The sequence below is a fragment of the Bactrocera latifrons genome, unplaced genomic scaffold, assembly GCF_001853355.1.
Source record: "Bactrocera latifrons isolate USDA-ARS-PBARC rearing strain unplaced genomic scaffold, ASM185335v1 scaffold_296, whole genome shotgun sequence".
Classification (NCBI taxonomy): Eukaryota; Metazoa; Arthropoda; class Insecta; order Diptera; family Tephritidae; genus Bactrocera; species Bactrocera latifrons.
In genome coordinates, this window is record NW_017536585.1 from 323300 (window position 1) to 343413 (window position 20114).

At 34.6% G+C, this 20114-nt stretch overlaps 1 protein-coding gene across 10 annotated transcripts; it reads right to left on the minus strand.

Annotated features, from left to right (window-relative positions):
- Nucleotides 1-1710: 1710 nt before the first annotated feature.
- Nucleotides 1711-18161, minus strand: LOC108970297 (disco-interacting protein 2). 10 transcript variants are annotated; one of them, XM_018935612.1, is made up of 18 exons: nt 18076-18161; nt 17502-17779; nt 17032-17106; nt 15680-16015; nt 15480-15608; nt 15203-15396; nt 15056-15149; nt 14430-14982; nt 14036-14373; nt 12616-13923; nt 6416-6576; nt 6268-6349; nt 5822-5926; nt 4046-4415; nt 3318-3978; nt 2790-3244; nt 2575-2723; nt 1711-1911 (listed from the first exon to the last, which is right to left on the minus strand). In XM_018935612.1, the coding sequence occupies exons 2-18, from the start codon at nt 17587-17589 to the stop codon at nt 1808-1810; spliced, it is 5202 nt and encodes a 1733-aa protein (XP_018791157.1). In that variant the 5' UTR covers nt 17590-17779; nt 18076-18161; the 3' UTR covers nt 1711-1807. The 10 variants fall into 10 exon arrangements, with proteins under 10 accessions (XP_018791157.1, XP_018791155.1, XP_018791154.1 ...); XM_018935610.1 differs by having other exon boundaries at nt 18061-18147; XM_018935609.1 differs by having other exon boundaries at nt 18003-18142.
- Between the last annotated feature and the right edge of the window lie 1953 nt (nt 18162-20114).

Here is a 20114-nt window from a genome sequence, read left to right on the forward strand (position 1 = left end):
TATGCGCAGGGCAGACGTAATTATGATTGGAATCAAAACGATTTTCAAGGTGGACTCGAAGGGCGTTGGAATTTTAGGGGTTAATGCCATGAACGAAAATTAATAATATATTTATAAATCTGTATATTAACCAGTTAAATTTTGAATAATTGTGTTTTGACCCAGATGATAAATGGAAATACACTTCGTTTCTGCAATATTAAAAACTTCAGACCAAAAATACATCATAATAATTAACACAAAAAAAAAACAAAAAAGCAGCGGTTATTAAACATTTTTTGACACGGAAAAAATATGTCTTTCACCAAGAAAGCATGGTAACGCCCGAATCCGTCAGTGAACATGCTAGCACAGACTTGCACAAAAGTGCCTCCTATTTGCTTGAACATCTCGAATAGTTTGTGCGATTGACCACTCTCCACAGTTTGGTGATTTGAACACTGCTAATATTTGACCGCTAAATTTTAATGAACGGTTACTTTCCGAAATCACAAAATGACCGAATATTCTTAGTCCAATACAGAAAATTCCAATTTTCTGCAGAACGTTGTGAAATTGCTAGTCGCAGTACTCCAAAGTATTTTAAAGTAAATATATTTTGCTAGCTGAGCAAGTTGCAATTTTTGCACGCTTTAGTTGTTGAAAATCTCTGCCAACATTGTTCTACTCTATAGTGGGCTTTCTGATACGTATCTGCGATTTTAAAGAATGTTCTGTGCGTCGTTTTGTTTCGTTTGTTTGAGGAGTTCACACTTACTTTTGCGCACAAACAAGAACAAATATTGAACAACACAAAGGAATTGAGAGGAAAACAATAGAAACGCGTACAATGTAAAGAAAACCTAGTTCATTTAAAAAAAAAAAAACAGAAAACGGAAAATATGCTTCGGCAAAGGTAGCAAAAGTAGCAGCTGAAGCTTGAGGGTCGAAACAACAATTTTTTTTTTATAGACTTTTAACCGTACAGGTTAGGTTAGCTGTATATGCTGATATTCGTGAGATCGTGAATAACCCCACTAGGACTGCCAGAGATGCCGGTTCGTTGTGATCCTTAGTAGTTCTAAGTACGGAACAAAACGACCGTCGTAAATCTACACAGTGCCTTGAGACACTGACACTTAGCTCGTAAAAGGTATCACAACCCAGTTGCTTCAATTTAGTCTTGGGAAAGTTAGACCGTGAAGATGAAAAGGTCCAAATATTTCTACCTCATCTTCTTACTTGCAACTTTGAGAAGACAAAATCTTTAGCCCCACCACAAGAGATCATCGAACAAAGTGGGATATCTATCATTGCGACCATGTGAGGTAAGAGCGGAGTTCAATGGATCTCCATAATACCTGCTTGCAGACCCAACACTTACTGAGCTCGAGTGATTCATAGATCCATCGCCCGAGAGAACGAAGCCAGAGGAACACCTGCTTGTTCCCAACCTAATGGGATTTGGGTAAAGATATATGAGGTTGTCAACATGAATTTTGCTCAAATTAAATTTGTAGAATCGGTGTAGTGTCGAAACATTCAGGTTTTAGTTTTGAAAATATTATTACTTTTAATTTTTTTTTTAAAGACAATAACATTTTTTCCAAAATTTTTAAATTTTTTTTCAAAACTTTTAACTTCTTTCCACAATTTTCCGTTTTTGTTTTGTTTTGAAAATATTATTATTTTTAATTTTTTTTTTAAGCTTAAAGTAATAGTGTATAATAAATAATTTTATTTCCATGTATCGTCATATATAGTATGTATGTACGTATTGTATGCATTTATGTATGTATGTTTGTCATAAAACTATTGGTATGGATATTTACATATTGTATGCAACATATATGGGATCAAGTTGATCAGCCAAAAAGCCATCACGTAAATGCATTCGTTGTTTTTCGCCGCGACTATTGATGGGAACAACACCTGTGAAATGAAGGAAGATTAGATATTATTTCAGTTGATTTAATTGGGTAGAGCAAATAAGAAAGAATTGAAAAAAAATATTAACTTGGGTTGCATTAAAGCTATAACATTCTACACATTTGGCATGGACAATAATCCATGGCAAATTTCGGAAAGACAGTTTGTATGAAAGTTATATGCTATAATCGTTTGATCTGAACAGTTTGTTCAGATATTTTACCGTTGCTTTGAACAACAATTCGTGCCAAATTTCAGAAAAATATAAAATGTTTCCATTAAAGAAATTGGTTTTTTTCTTTCAGTTTGTATGGCTGAATATGAAAATACGTGTGAAAAATTTCAGATTGATATCTTAAACACTGTGGTATTAGTTTGCGTGTATACATATAAATAGACAGACTGACAAACTCGAACTCGTTTCGAAAAAGAATTTACTCGAATTCGAATTTTTTGTATTCGCCAAATCGTTTTTCGCATTTTTATTCCTATTTTCGAATAAAATATCCGTTAGCATTTCAGTTGTAGAAAGCAATAAAATAAAAATATAATAATAGAAAATAATTATAAGAAAGATCCGACTTTTGAATAGAATATATTTTTGATTCGAGATACGGAATAAAGCCCCTGTTCAGCGTATTATGAAAATAGTTACAAAAAAATTACCTGGATCGACCACTACGACAACGCCAACAATCAATTGGTGCTCTTCTAAGACTGTATTAGTTACTAATGGTACTAAGTCCAATGCCTCAGATTCATTGCCATCCAGCTCAACAACAACCACCAATAAATTGGTCCAGGTGAAAACAGCACTTTAAAAATTATTATTTTTTAATAATGACATAAATATATACAAATCTAAATATATACAAACATACCACTCTGCGATTTTCTTATGACACCTCAACACCGAATTCTCTATATCAATGGGATGATAGTTCATGCCCCGCAATGTAATGACCTCATCCAAAGCGCCCACCACGTAAACAGCGTCGTGTAGCTCCTGATCATTGAGATTAGTTACTGAGCTGGGATCACCGCTGATGCTGGGTGCTTGAGGTCCCGTCGACATCGAAGAAAAATTCAAGTGTAACTGACTCATTGAATTGATCGATTCGTTGTCGCTGTCGCGGCTGGCCACACTGGGTGTGGTTTCGTCTAAAATTGAAACGGCTTGCGAGCATTCGGTGCGTCGCAAGAAGCCCAAATAGCCAGTACGTGCGTATACTTCGGTTGTTGCGCCGGTCACTAATTTAGCATTGAAATGATCATTGTAGTCGGTTTCATCGCCATAAATTGTGAAGTAACCATTAGCGTTGTGTGGTGATTGTACCTGGAAATTATTCCAAAATATGTATTTATATTGAAAAGTGAAATACTATTTATCTTGTTTTTAATGCACTCACCCAAATCTCACCCAAGTGGGAGTCTCCACAGTGACCCTTCGTCTCCGGATTGGCTATGATCACTTTCACGCCAGGCAACAGTTTACCCGATTCGATGAGACACAACGAGTTCGGCGCACCGCGCTCCACTAGCGCCACACGATTATTGCGTAGCGCACGCAAATCCACATAGACCTGAGCGCTCTCCGCCGAGCTCGCGCCTTGTACACAAATCGCTGGATTGACACGACAACCGAAAGAGGTGGATACACAGCGCGTGTTCAAACCGAGCGCTTGGAAGAGTTTACAAAATTGTTGTGTCAATTGTACCCGTGGACGCTCCTCAGCCACCACAACGCATGTGCGCACACAACGCAAGTCGACGTTACGTTGCTTGAGCATTGGAATGGAATTGCTAAGCGCTTTTGTGCATAACTCGATTACGCCATACGAACAGAAGGTGTCACGCACACGATAATGCGATAAAGTGGACAGCCAAAGACTGGGATTGGTTTCGACTTCATAGGGTGCAATGAGTATCGAATGATGACCGCTATATACACCAATTAAAGTCCACATAGCGAAGCCTAGACCACAATATGGGTCCAGGCAGAGAGCCACGTGACGAGAAGGATATAATTCGCAAGCTAATTTCAAGCTTGCGCAAAGACTAGAAAGGGAACTGAAAGGAAAAGTAAATAAAATTACTGTTATAAAATAAATTTTGTTTCAATGTAAATTCTGATTACCGATGCGTGATGTTAACACCACTTAAGCGTCCACAAGTGGATACACTAAAGTCCAAGTATGCCGTCGAGTCTAACGGTGCGTTCGCAATTGACATTAACTTCCGTTTTGGATTGTCATCAATATCCAATATAGGTGGCCAGGTCTTTGGATCGATGGAGGCAGCTGCTTCGCGTGACTTCAGTAATTTTATTATCGGTTGTATAGACAGCACAATAACACTCTTCGAGACATCAACAATCATACGTACAGTTGGTAGGGTGGTTATAAGATTTTGTGGATGTGGTGGTCGTATAGTGATTGGAATAGCAGCCAAATAGAGACACCCATAGAAGGCGCACAATAAATCCAAGCCGGGTGGAAATATTAAAGCTTAATTTGGAGAAAGAATAAAAGTGAGGTTTGCTCTATAAATTTATTTAATTTAATTAAATACATCAAAATAAATATAGATATGGGGATATTTATTTCTAATAATATTTATTGATTCGAAACTACGGTGGGACCTTTTGAAGTTGAGACACAAAAATTAGTTTCAATAGAGGAATTTTTATTTATGTCGCGAACCTCAATGACAAATTTGAGAAATCTTCAATATTTTAAATTGATGGGCCACTAATTAAAAAGGTTAAGTCTCACAAATAGTTGAATGAATGTTAGCATAGTATTTATATATAAAATTAGAAAGAATTTTTTTTTTGGAAAAGATTACCAGAAATTTAAAAAAATATTACAATTATCTTAGATTAAGCATTAGAAAACCAATATCAATTCAAAACAAGTAAGAAAGGGCTAAGTTCGGGTGCAACCGAAATTTTATACTATTGCAACTTGCAAGAATCAAAAATTTTAAGGTGTAAAAACAAATTCCATATTATATATCTTAGATATTGGCCGGTATTTTGTAACAAAAGTCAACTATAGGTACTGTGGTCCAAATATTCGGTAGCCAGGTTCTTCAACAGTTTTTGTTGATTTTGGCTATAAGATGGCTTACACTAAAGGCATTATTCGTGCAAAGTTTTATCCTGTTATATTAATTACTTCTTGATTTGTGTGCTGTAAAGTAAAAGGATCAAATGGAATTTAAAATTCTGCTATATGGGAAGTAGACGTGGTTATTGTCCGATTTCGCTCATTTTCACAACGTACCATAGGAACATAAAAAGAATGTTACGTACCGAATTTCGAAATCGGTTAGTCTAGTTCGATATATGAGATTTCATCAAAAAGTGGGCATCATCGTTCAATTTTTATACCGGCTCCCAAAAAAGCTCTGTCATACTAAATCGGCGGTAAAATTTAATGTCTCTGGCGCATTTAGTTTTTGATTTACCGCAATTTTAGTAGTTTTCATTAATATCGTTATATGGGGAGAGAGCGGGATTTTCATCCGATTTCATCACCATCGGCAGGAGTTCTTTTAAGATTCATACTGGTCGAATTTGGTTGTTGTAGCTTAAGTGGTTTAGGAGATATGATATAAACATTAAGCTTAAAGGACTGTACCCCGCACATTCTTTGAACATTTTTTGCTCACAACTGCCCATCTGTGAACTCGGTTTTTATTGTACTAAGGAACTTGTGTTTCATCGAGATATCTCAATATTTACTCAAGATACAGCTTGCACGAACAGACAGTCAACGGGATTTCAACTTTTCTCGTCACCCTGATTATTTATACATTATATATATATTTTTTATATTTTATTTATATTTGATATTTTAGAAACAAATTAATGAAAAAATATAGTTAATAATTCTACTTCAAAACTTACCAACATGATCACCAGGTTCAATACGTCCTCGTTCCTGCAAAAGGGCTGCTATTTTCTCAGCTCTTTTATGCAATTCGGAGCATGTCAAAGTTTTCGCAATAGCACCTTTAAAAGAAATAAATAAATTTTTATACATATTACTATATCAAATCAAAATGGGTACCATGTAAATATTAAAATTTATTTCATATTCTATAATTTAAATCATCGAGATTATTTATACACCAAAAAACTCTTGAATATATTTTAAGTGTAAATATTTGTATTAAGGCGATTTAGTAAACTTTCTATTAATTGAAAGGAATATCAGAAGATTTTTAATCCACTAACCGGATTAACTGGAAAATTGCCAATTGTTAGGCACTAAGGTTTTCAAAAACATGTTTTAAATAAAAAAATCATTATTATAAAGAAAGATGAACACATATTATCTAATGTAGGGTTACCTTTCGAATTCAATAACGTAAAAATTATATGATCCGGTGAGGTATTTGCACGCCAACGCAACACGCCAGTAATTAATTGATGCTGAAAGTAAAGTGTTTTAGTAAGCGAAACGATTTTTTTTTATTTCACACTTTTGAAGAGATTTACCTTACGTTCGTTCTCCTCGGATAAGCCGATATCCCGTCCTTGCGCGATGGCTAAACGGTTGCCCTGCACTAAATTTCCAACCATCACTGAGGCTGGCCCAACAGACGTGTCTGTAATACCACATCCAGATGAGCTTATTTTTGCAGTTGCAGTTTGTACACCTTTTTGATGTTAGTACATTTTTTTAAATTGGATTTAAATTGTAACAATTTCATTCATTTCAACCAATTCGTTATATACATATATGCATGATAAATAAGTTACATAGTACCATTGCAGTATATCAGTATATTATTGAATCATTTTTTTTTACATAAACATATATTTTTTCGTGTTAATCATAGCAATAGCAGTAGTGGTAGTGGTAATGGTAGTAGTAGTAGAAGTGTAGTTTGGTGGTTGGTTATGTTTTCAAGTGTGTACAATGTTGATTATGGTTGCATCAAAGTAATGGTTTCGAAAAGAGGCAGCATAATGAAGAAAAGAAAAATAATTACATTTTTTATAATAATAATAAAAGCGTTGTTAAGACGATTATGTTTTTAAACTCTTCTTTCTGTAACATATGCAGTAAAATTATTGAAATAATTGAACTGATAAGAATATATAGTAACATAGTGGGTGAATCCTTCGATTAAATGCGGAACCAAGTAATAAACGACGTAAACAATTTAGAAGACACAAATATATAGAAAACTTTAGTGTAAGTATAACATACCCATGTGCATTATACACTCGTGGCCACGCAAAACTTACCAATCAAAATTTTGCAGTGTTGTGCATAATTAACATTTTTTATTTAGAAATAAGTTAATCACATGTTATTTATCAAAACTATTAAAAATTAAAAACAAAACACATTCAACTATAGAAAAATCATTTGAAAGTTAGTGTGCTTTACAAAATGAGCTCGAAATGTACGAGACTGACATGCTATGAAAAAATAACAGTTTAACGGTAACAACACCCCGAACAATAACAAAACAATAAAATCGGGTGCTTTTGTATAAGCACAGAAAAGCTAGTTTGTGTTTTATTCATTAAACTTAATAAATTAAAAACTATAATTATAATTAGATAATATATTTAGTTTGATTCTGCTTACTAAAAACTTAACGAAAAACTAATTTGAAAAAAATTGCGAACGAACCAAAAAGACCTAAAAAAATGAAGAAAGTATACTGGTATGTTTTGAGTAGTCACAAGTGTACATACTCAGTGTATTTAATAAATTTTTAAAGGCATTTAAACTAGACAATAAGTGCGCATAGTATGTAACTAATATAGTATATGTAAAACTAAATGGTGTCCAGAGTTCTGATAAAAAAAAATTTGGAATGGATATGGATAAAAATAAAAGATTTACACACAGATAAAAGATTTACTAAACACTATAATTAAAAGCAACTAAGGCAAAACAGCTAAGCTATGTTGATACTTTTTTATTCTAAAAAAGATTTGCTCTTCAAAATACAAAATGGTAAAACACAAAGTACGCAAACGCAAAAAATGTAAATTCTTAAACATTTCATCCGATATTTAGAATTAAATATTTAAAAGTTATTGTTATTTCTGTTTTCCATTCAATTACTTTTTAATATATTTTTGTAAGCGTATATTTAACATATAAAATTTGCAACAAAATGTAAATTTTCATAACTCACGAAAATTAATATAAATTTATTGAATTATAAAAGCAAGGTTTTACAATAAGTATATTTAAGTTTACCCAAATACTTTTTTGTTTCAAAGGAAACAAGAAAAATAAGGCAATTATATAATTGAAATAGAAATCATGTTTAAGAAAAAAGAAGTGTGAAAATTTTAAGGAATAATAAAAAAGTAAAAACGACTCAGAGAAACGGGGATCTAGTGGAATTGATACTTCAACGCAAAATAAATCCGAAATAAATAAATACAAACAAATAAAGTTCAAAACAAAATCGAATTCTAACAAGTACGGAAGTGCTAAGTTCGGGTTCAACCGAACATTTTATACTCTTGCAACATACATCAATTAAAGCCACGGAATTACATTAAGATGTAAAACGATAACCAGAGGATCGGAATCTAAGTAAGATAAGTAAGTTCTATATATACCTATACTTTATATAATTCATACAATGGCCGACAAATTCGGCAGATTGTTAGAAAAACTAAATTCACCATTCAGGGGTGTTGTGGAATCCAAGACTGAATTGCTTAGCTGTCAGAATTGCAAACCAATTCTGATTATAAATGGTGTTACAGAACCTGATTGGATTTTCATCTTTTCGAACATACGCAAAACCAAGATTCGAAACAGCTGTTTACAAATGTGACAAAACTTGCAAAAGAATACATTTGGAAGCAATCCTATTCAAGTTTTTAATGAGTTCCGAATTAAAGAAAGATTTTAAGAAATAACATTTATCGAATGAATAAAGACGCATTTGGGTATTAAGTTACGTTTTGTAAATCTTCTTTAAGGGAGGAGCCTGCTTTAGAAGCTTTAAAAAATTGAATTTTTTTTACTTAAATCTGTTTAAAAATTATCTAAGAACACGCCCCTAAAGTTATAGATGGGAATTCGAAACATTATCGAAGCTGGAAGTGACCGCGATATACGAACGCTTGGGCAAAAAGCGAAACCATTGACTCGGTTTTTTTTTAATTTTTACGATTTTTCTTAATTGGCGGTCGGTTTTTCTTAAATCGGGGAAAGCTTATTATCTTTGGCATTAAATTATCTTCTATTTAAACCAAAAAAAAAAATAAGAAAAATTAAGTTTGAACATATGTTTGTTTAAACAACATAAAGTAACATTTTTTTTGGTAAAAAAACACTTTTTTTAGTTTAAATTTTTTTTTAGAATTTTACACTTTTTTTTAAGATTTTCCTAGTTCAACTTGAACATATGTACATACATAAATTATTAAAAAATATGAATTTTTTTAATTTTTCGTTTCCGATAGAAATTGCGACCTGCATCCTTCCCGCCGTCCGACAAATGCACACCCGAAATGCATCGGGCAATTGCTTCCTTAAGGCACAATATCAAAAAATTCGTATCCATTAAATGTTCGGTGATGTTTAAATATATAACTATAAACCCTAGAAATTTCGCTTTAATCAATTATTTCTTACCTCTCAAAAAACATTAAAAAAAATCGATTTTTAAGCTTCTAAGCAGGCTCCCCCATTAAATATTTGCATTTTTTCCCAAAACCCAATAATTAAGACATTTCGTGTTTTATTCTTATGTTTTCTTTTATAGAAATAATGATAAATCAATTCGTAACAATAAAACAACTTGATTTATTAACTTACATTTCAAATCTATGTGCCACTATCTTCTTGCTTTGTTTCTGACAGCAAAACCGATAAAATTTGTTGTCCGTGACACCCAAAACCGATACAAATTCTGTTTCGAATATCAAACCAATAATGTCTGAATTCATGACACCTACTGCTTTTTTTTTTTTTGATCGGATTCAATTCTGATTCCGGCAACTATCAGATTCCACAACATCCCTGTATATGCATATGTCGGAGTCCGGGAAAGACGACGACATGGGTTTCGGCCTCTTCGACTAAACAATTCAACACTAAATATGTAGTATATGGGAGTTAGGTTAGTATCGCCCCGATATTAACCATTAACAATTATCGTTAAGGTACCAATCATACGGACCAAAGTCACCCGGATGTTCGAAAATTCTGGTAATGGTTACGAGGGGGCTAGGTCAAGTTTTCTCACAAAGACGTCGGAAGGAATAGGTGCGGGTATTGTAGGCCCGCGTACCAAGCTCTCCATTCCGATGGGAAGCTTTACGAGTATTTTTCAGGCTGAAGTCCTGGCTATAAGTGGGTGTATAGAGATAAACCTCCACAGCAACTATCGCAACGAGCGCATAGCTATACTTAGCGATAGTCAAGCGGCACTAAAAGCGATCTCCTCCTACGAGATCAAATCGCTATTGGTGCAGGAGTGCAGAGAACGGTTGAACAACCTAGCTGCAAAGAACCAGGTGCACCTAATTTGGGTGCCCGGTCACAGGAGCCCGCTCCGCCGCCTCCACCAGTATGGTTGGGCCCGAACCATTCATTGCGGTGGGTCCCCACACTGTGAAGGAGCTACTCCGCAAGGAAGAAAGAGTGTGCAGGGAAAGGTATTGGCAGCGAGCGCACGGTATGCGTCATGCCAAGCTGCTAGTTGGGGAGTATAACTAAAAGAGGTTTAAATCGTTAATTAACCTCCCACGAAACAAACTCAGGATCCTGGTCGCATTTTACACCGGCCACTGCAAGCTAAAAAGGCATTTAGCTAACATGGGCCTATCATCTTACGCCAACTGTCGGTTTTGCGACAGGGACCCTGAAACCCCGGCGCACCTGTTAATCGACTGCATTGCAGTCTGTAGGCACAGGTCGAAGGCCCTTGGTGCCATGTTTCCGGATAGGGATCACATCGCCTCGCTAGCACCCAGCAGAATACTGGTCTTCGTCAATATGCTGGGGATAAGCGAGTCCCTGTGAGTTAGGAGAGGGCACAATAGACCTAAGGTCGCAGTGCATTCCTCATTTATTTATCTATCTATCTATCTATCTACACTGTCATCCCAATTTCATTGAGATAACTCAAACATTAGCTGATATATCCAGTATAAAGTCACCTGGAAGTTCGAAAATTTGAAATTTCGTTATATGAGCGTTTCACACTGTAACATAAGAATGTTAGAAAAATGATACGTATTAAATATAGTCGAAATCGGTGGGTCGGGTCCCCAAATATGGGATTTCAACAAAACATATTAGATTGCGTGGCAAATCACACTTTTTAAAAATATTTAACACTCAGGTACTCCTTGCTACTGCGACCCTCTGTACCAAATTACAGCCTTGTATTTTAATTTAGTCCTTAGTTATGGCATTTTATATGTTTTCGGATTTGCGGGCGTGTCTGTGATGTGATTACGCCCATCTACGAACTCGAATTATTTTTTGAACACACCTGCACATCAAGATTCATCAAGATATCTAAATTTTTACTTAAATTACAGTTTGAACGGAGGACGGACAGACGAGCAGGCATAGCTGAACAAAATTATAATACTCTGTAGTAACTGGATGCAAGAGTATAAAAATATGAAGTATAGAACTTTCCAAAATTATAGAATATATTATGTATGTAAATTTAAATATTCAATATTTAAATACGGTTTCAAAATTATTTTCTACTGCTGAAATTTTTAAAATGAGCTAAATTTCAAGGAATGTAACACACTTAGTTTTTGTCGTAGGAAATGACTTAAGTCGAATATCATCTAATGTTTTCAAAGTGTAAAAAAATTCTTTTTATTGCTAGTTTGCTTAAATTTTTTATTTAAAAAAGTATGCATAAGGACTCAAATTAACTTATAAATAATGAAAATATCTTTTTATTACTACATCGACATAAAAAAATTAACTTTTAATTATAGATATATACACATACACATACAGTTGTATATATTTGTGACTTTGCATTTAAAAAAATTACTTGATTTTGATCGTCTCGTTTATATTATATAGTAGTCCGATATAGACGGTTTCGACAAATTGGGAATAAAAAAAAAGCGTGAAAAATTTCATATCGATACCTCAGGAACTAAAAAACTTGTTCGCGTATATACCGGACATGCTAAATCTAAATCAACTCAGCTGTCACGCTGAACATTATATAATACTGTGATCAAATTGAATTTTTAATTTATACTTCGCCTGTTTTTCGAATCGGTAAATTTTATTTCTGTAAGTTGGTAGTACTGTTAGTGGTATCTATGCTAAATTTCACGTTAAAATATTCATTCGTATTTGAGATACACGTCGTTTTGTGATGCTCGTTGGCATAAGTGCATTGCAAAGGGAGGGGATTACTTTGATGGAAGTGAAATTGATAAAATTCACCTTTCAATTTGATAACAGTAGTATAAATTTTTAAAAACGTCTCCCGATGTGTCATTCTGAGCTTTCTTTCAGATCAATAACTATAAACACTTATTAAAAACCAATATGAACAAATCACTATAATGTTTTGTGCACAAATCAGTTTTTGGCAAGTGATTTAGTATGTGAAACATTTTGTTTGTGTAAGTGTACGTGTGCAATTTACTTTTTGAATTGTACTGATTTCCTATAAAAAAAAAGAGGTTTTGTGCTCGCACCAACAAAAACTCACCTTGATGTATTTCACGCGGTTTTGGTAGATTAGTAACACATGTGTGTGGACACATTAGCACATTAGCTGGATGCAATGAACCCTCTAGGAAGCGACGACGCGCCTCGCATAAATGAATGCCGCCCAATGGAGTTTTCGGCAAATGATTTGGTGGCACGAGCGCTAAACAGTATATGCCCACTTGATGTATGGAATCGACAGCTTGTAAAACACGTGACATCCACTGGAAACTTTCCTCTTCGGAACAATCTGGACGCTGTTCGGCGATAACACAAACACGTTCATCTCGCAACACTTTAATACTGAAAACGGCAATGCGACCACGATATATGAAACGCATAGGTTCCACAGCTAATACTGTAGCGATAATATCGTCCGCATTATGCTTTCGTCCCGTTACAGTCATTAAACCGTCGCGTGAACCGCACACGAACACCAAACCGCCCGGTCCGAGGAAACCTAGTAGACCCGAACGCACATAATACTCATCAGTGATCGGTTTAAAAGCAGATTCATCTTTTGTTGTATCCGGGTCATCGAGTAATGGCTGCACTTTGAATGTTGTGTTGGTTAGACCATCTAAACCGAAATAGGCGATACCCGTGGAGCCGCTGGTAACACAAATTTCACCAACTTGATCAGTTTTACATAACACTGGTAGTCCTTCCGAACGCACGACCACCATTTGTGCAGCGGGCATAACTTGACCGCAATCTTGCAGTGTCAGCGATGTTAGTGAGTCTTCACTATCCACACGCACCACACCGTGCGATAAAGCTGCCATTGATAATACACCACGTCCAGTTGCTGATTGACTAAAACCAGTCGAAGAGCGTCCAGGACGACGCAGAGACACTGTGAACACTTCTGAACTACTGGCACATGGACAGATCGCATCCAAACGCAAACCTTTTGATTGGAACACATTTAAGAATTGATCACACGACGAAAGCGACCATGGATTAGCACCATCAGCAACAAGTAGCATACGTAGCGATGACAAAGATATGTCTTTATGATCTTTTGTAGCTAACAGACCCCAATGCAAGTCACGACTCTTCACCAAACAACAGGAAGCGCGATGTTTGGTGATAAGTTGCATCCATGATGAGGGACGCAATTTCATCAAAGCATAAGGTATGAATAGCACATGCATTCCATTCAACACTGAGGTGAGTACAGCGTGCCATAAACCAACTTCGCGCTTAAAATCCAACACACAAACAATGGTTTCACCTTCGGTGTAATGGCAAGCCATGGTTAGCGCGCGACAATGGTTCATCATAGCCAAGCGTGTAACCGTGACACCTTAAAGTAAAATAAATATTTCACCGCTTTATATTTTACGTTTGCATTCGGTAGATGCGATATATCCACAATAACAACAATGTAACTCTCAACTATTTGTATTATTACATACCCATTACACTGCCCTCTTTATCGGTTGTATACTCAATGTATGCTGTGGCCGAGTCCTCGATACGTATGTTTCCAACATTGAAGTCTTTTGGTGGTTTTGGCAGATGTTCAGTTACAAACCACTGTAGGCGTGGCCAGCCCTTCAGCTTCGCTATCTCACCGGTGGCGGATTTTGGCAAACCTTTCAGGCACGCCTCAGAAGTTAACGCCACCGTAATGCCACATGAACTAAGCAGAAAACCGACCTGTTGTGGCGGTGTATCAGAACTGGAGAGCGGCAACTCGATTGGCAATGGTACAAGACCGCGAAACATGCAGCCATACCAAGCAGTAATGAAACTGTAAATTTGAAAATATTACAACAAAATTTCCGAAAATTATAATAGTTTGTTAACCTCAATGGGTCGTTGTTTGGGTAAACTAAAGCTACGCGATCGCCGGGCTTAAGGGTAATCTGTTCTGGGCCCTTACTGAAGATTTTCGTTGATAATGCATATGCAATTTTTTGTGCGCGTGACAATAATTTTCCATATGTTAAAGTAGTGGTGATTTTTCCATTCGGATCTAGTACCGTCGCCATTGGCGATTTAAATGAGTTTGCGCCATAACGCTGCAGTGCCGCCTCTAACGAACGTGGCAGCCCCGCTGCGACGGCCAATTGTTCACCTTGTACAGCGGTCATAATGCTACCTTCGGGTTTTGGTGCATTTGGATCTTTGGGATTGGCGGCGATTTCGAGTTCGATATCGTTGTCTTCGTAAAATTCGGGTAATGGTCGTCGCTTAGGACGTTTTAGTGTATTCAGCAGTTGCTGAATTTTGGCTGATACTTTCCAACGGCCATTCGTATCCGATTCGCCAAGATCGGTTTGTGAGACATTCACATATCGCGTCACACGATCTGCGGCATGGCGAGTATTATTGAATTGTGTAATATCTGGTGCAGCATCTGTAATAACAAAAGAAAATTGTTTGAGCCAAAAAGAAAATTATGATTTTTATAGTTAAATATTTAAAATTACATGGCTTGTGCTTATCTTTGCTTTCACTGAAATCAGTATTTTCCTTCATATAAGCTTTTGGTGGAGACTCCGTGCTGGTTGTATCTAAAGTTGGCTGTGTAAATGATAACAAATTATTTTACGTTTTCAAAATATTAATTCATTTACCAATGGTGGCAAATTCTGTGGTGGTCGCCGTTCAGGATATTTCTGCTTATTTTGTGCCCCACCCATTGATGAGTCTCGAATGGGTGGTTTTATAATTGGTTCCATAATATTGCTAACGTGATCACGCGGATAATTGTATTCCTTGTCGGGAGAAATTGTTTCCTCAGGAATGGATTCTTCATCAGTTGACGAATCTAAATATCATGCATTAAATTAAATGTAATAGTTTTGTAAATTTTTATAGTTGTATTGTCCTGAGAAAAATGCACCCGCTCACCAATGTCATCATTATTACGGTCTGGACTTCGATTGAGCACAGAACTTCTCTTCGATGGCATTGGCAGACTAGGCTTTGGGCGTGTTTTCAGAGCTGCAAGCGCCTGTTGCACAGCCTCGTGTCGCACTTCTAAAATTACATTTTCGACAAGTATAACAGCTTTGTTTTTTTCTCAACAAAATAGATAAATCTTAACTTACCGGAATGATAACGTTTTTCATTGTGTGTAATCTTTCGCTGTGTACGTCGTTGCCTACTATGGCTTGACTCGGATCTCTCTATGTGGCCACTACCAATACCTCCACCTCCACTACTGCCCATCGAATGATGGCTACCTTCTGACTTTTTAGACGCATTGGAATGTCTTTGATGAGATGGTGGTAGAGAGGGAACTTCAGTAACATAACTGTATCCCTCACTTGATACTAAGGCTCCATCTTTCACAGTCTTTTGATTTTGCGATTGCGGCGTTTTAATATTATAGTAAGGAGGCATGGGCTTGTCACACTTATCCACATCTTTCAAGACCTCATTTCCTGTTTTATGAAACAAACGAAAATCAATAAATAGCAAAAGATTTTTTAGTGTGTTAATAATTTGTTTTATAATAAATATATTTTTTAATGTGTTTATATAAACCATTTAAAGTATATATTTACATATTTAAATCTGACTAGCATATTGCTTTTTTTGATATTCTCTATTCTTCAAATTACACGTGAAATATATGTACATACATAGGTATACCTAAAAGAGTTTATAAATCGTTAGCTATTTTGTGGGGTTTTGAATCAAATAATGACAAACTTATTATATTTATTTATTCTTATTATTATAGTAAAAATAATAACTATAAAATGCGATAATATTGTTTCCTCGGAAACAAATATTTTTCAATTACATTTGTTTTTCAATAGCCGTGCTATAGCTGTTATATCTAAACATTTTCTGCATAGATTGTACCGTTGTCTTGGATGATAATTTGAGCCAAACTTCGCGAAGAGATCTTGTCCTATAAACGATTTTTCTATAGAAAGGAATGATTTTGATTGTACTTTTTTATGATATTTATACGCTAAAGCGGGTCGGTCAAATGATAAGCATTTTGGGGGAGAAAATGAGGTGTGCAAAGTTTCAGATCTCATCATATACTCATATCTTATATGGAAATATTGGATAGGGTATCCGGTAGTCTTCTGTGTGTTGCAAACATAATGCCAATTTTTATATATCTTAAATAAATATTTATGTATACATTAATGGCTTAGCTACTATATGTATTTATTTACGGCCGCAATATATTAAACACTAAAACAACAACAATCGGCTGATTATTCGGAAATTTTAATTCCCAGCAAAACAAGATCCTTCAATTGTTTTTTTCTGATTTTCTGTTTAATCATTATTAAAAAAATAGTAATAGTCAGTGAGTTTCCAATATGCTTTTACATAGCATGACTCATGAAAGAAACAAAAAAGAGAACAAAAAGAAAAACAAATATCTTTCATACAGATAATTTAATATTCTCTATTATATTTAATAAACTCTCACCTTCATTTGTTGGTATTAAAAACGGTTGCAGCAACTTTGCTCGCTTCTTTTCATATCCCTTTTGTGTTATGTCGCCTGAAAAAGTCGCATTTATAAATCAACGCAAATAAAAAGTTACAAATTATATGTGCGTACAGACATATGTATGTGCCTTTATGTACATAGGTAGTTAAATCGAAAGCTAAGACGCCGGTTCTAATGTCGAAGCATAAAAAAATTAATCAATTGGCTTATTTAATCTCGTCTATGCATATAAATATACATGAACAAGTACTAGATTACAAAAACACATAGGTATGTACTACAACCGATATGTATACATAATAGACTTGATTAACATGGTACGCCTATCACATCAAGTAGACAGAAGTTCACTCGAATGCAACTTCTCTTAGGGCATATACATATGTACGTGCAGGATTATAAGTAATATAGAATTTTATACAGAGGAAAAAATGTAATTAACAAACCTTCAGATAATTCCAAATCTAACTCAGCCAACTTTTCTCGTACATCAGCAGGAAGCGCTGCGAAATTTTCTAACAAGTTCGCAGACATTTCTGCAATATTTATTACTCTCTTTTGTTGCCGTTTTTCCTTAGATTTGTCTTATCTCACCCTTAAGAATACAGGACGTAGTCCCGTATACAAAATGTTCCTATCGTATATTATTCACTTGATAGCGTTTCCACAGACAAAACGACTTCGGACATAATCACAATGAATTGTACGTTAACTGACCTGAAAACTATTGATCACAAATATTATTTAATTTTTTTCACTGCCAAACAGATACAATACACAAGCTCTGTAAAATACTTGTCAGCTTTAAATCCTAGGTACATAAAATATCATTCATATCCACACAAATACTAGTAGACGGAGCAATTGGACATTAGTTGGTTTGCCCAACCCCGATGATTCAACTTGGACACAGAAAACACATTCAGTAATTATTCACAACTATTTACTGTTAGTCTCTCATTCACATAACTCTTTATGGATAAATGTTCCACTTTCATTTATTACTTTGTAACAACGAACCAAATTCAATTTTATATGAAAGGAATTAATCGAAGTAGTACGAACTTCGACTTTTTGACACAAAACAAATTGACATTGTTGCCAATACACTGATATTTAAACCCCCAAAACATATACAGGGTTGTTAAAACCATTTTTATAGTAAAAATATGAATCAATCAATAGTGACATATTAAAATAATAAATCTTAATTGTCATTTGTAACTGTAGAGTAATATCGTATTGTAATCGATTTTTCGATAAATTGTAACTTGTAAATGGCACGATTACTATTCTTTTGGCGCCGCGATTTGAGGGTATAATCTGAAAGAGGATAATTTCTGGAATAAAAAATAGATACACATATACCGATTTCGATTACTTTGGAGGAGGGGTAAAAAAACCGAATTTCCGTATATATGGGGTATGTCCGGATAGGGGAGCTTCTCCAAAGGAGGAATATCCACAAATAATGTAAACATTACTAATAGTTTTTAAAATTTTCACGATTAAAAGTTCAAAAATATGCACTAATAACACAAGGAATTTCTCTATCTTTTATAAAATTTATTGACGTTTTTCATTCTGTATATATTGAAATATACACTCTAAACGTTGAAATAAGTTCACATTTCAATTTTATTTTGTAATATTTCACCTAAATTTATTAATTYAAAAATCACTTAGCGTACTCGGCGTTGCAAAGGTTAGATTGTTTACAATTATTAGGATTCTTAACGATTTATCTTTGTTTTTTTTTTCGTGATTAGTTATAATAAAAAATACTTTCTAAGATTTTTTAAGGTTATATTGAGTTGTGAAAACTTTTTCCACATATTATAAATTTTACATATAATATGTATATGTTTAATATGTGATTTATATTTAATAAACACATATAATTAAAACTCTATGATAATATAATATTATAAAATTGATATAATACTATGTCGGGATGACTGAAGTACTTTCGCGTAGTACACCTTTCTGCGTTGGCGGCCTTCGGCCGCGCTTTAAAAAAATAACCCTGGCCGAGCGAATACCCGGGTGGACTGAAGTACTTTCGCGGAGTACTCCTTTCTGCGTTGGCAGCCTTCGGCCGGGCTTTAAAAAAATAACCCTGGCCGAACGAATACCCGGGGGACTGATGTACTTTCGCGTAGTACTCCTTTCTGCGTAAAAAATAAAAAAATATATTGAGTTTTTGTTATAAAGTGGTTAAAGTGGTTATATTTGTGGGTTACCATGCACTCATATTGTACGAAAATTTGAATTTTCGTACTGTACTAATATACTTTACACTTTATTACGTAATACTATTATATAATATTACTTATACATATGTATATACAATATTATTATATAATATAACTAATACATGTATATAATATTACTCATTTGTTTAATAAATTTAAAAAAGAAAATATCTATATGCATGAATAGAGTAATTTTTGCGAAAAAGAGGAATTTCAGCGAATTGCCTTATCATCACATGGCAGCGCTCCATTTCGTCGTAATTTTTGGTAAACAAATAGGGTTAAAACGAGTGTAAAATGTAATTTTTAAAATGCAGACTTTTTAGGTAAAAAACCTGCTAAAAATGTAAGATATGGAGTTATTTACAAGTTTATAGTGTAATTTAATTAATTTGAAGTGAAAAATRTGAATAAAGTGTGTTTAATGTGGTGAAATAGCGTCTTGAAATGTTCGAATTTTGCGAATTTTTGAACTTTAAGGTCGAATATCTCCTAAACTAAGCGTTTGCGGTACCTATAACCCTATATATTTTTTAATCAGGAGGACTTCCTCTAACAACTTACCGCTTATTACTAGTGTACTTAATACAGTGAAATTCCCTGTACGGATGGTAGCCGTCCGGCTATAAGTTATACAAATTTCATAAGAATGTTTTCATTATTATTTCATACAAAAGCAATTCATACAAGTATAACCGGATATAAGTACGTTCCATTGACCGGAAACGGACGCAATTTTGGTAATATATCGTTACCAAAATTATCCCTAAAAATTTACAAGATTTCAAAAAGGTATCACGAAGG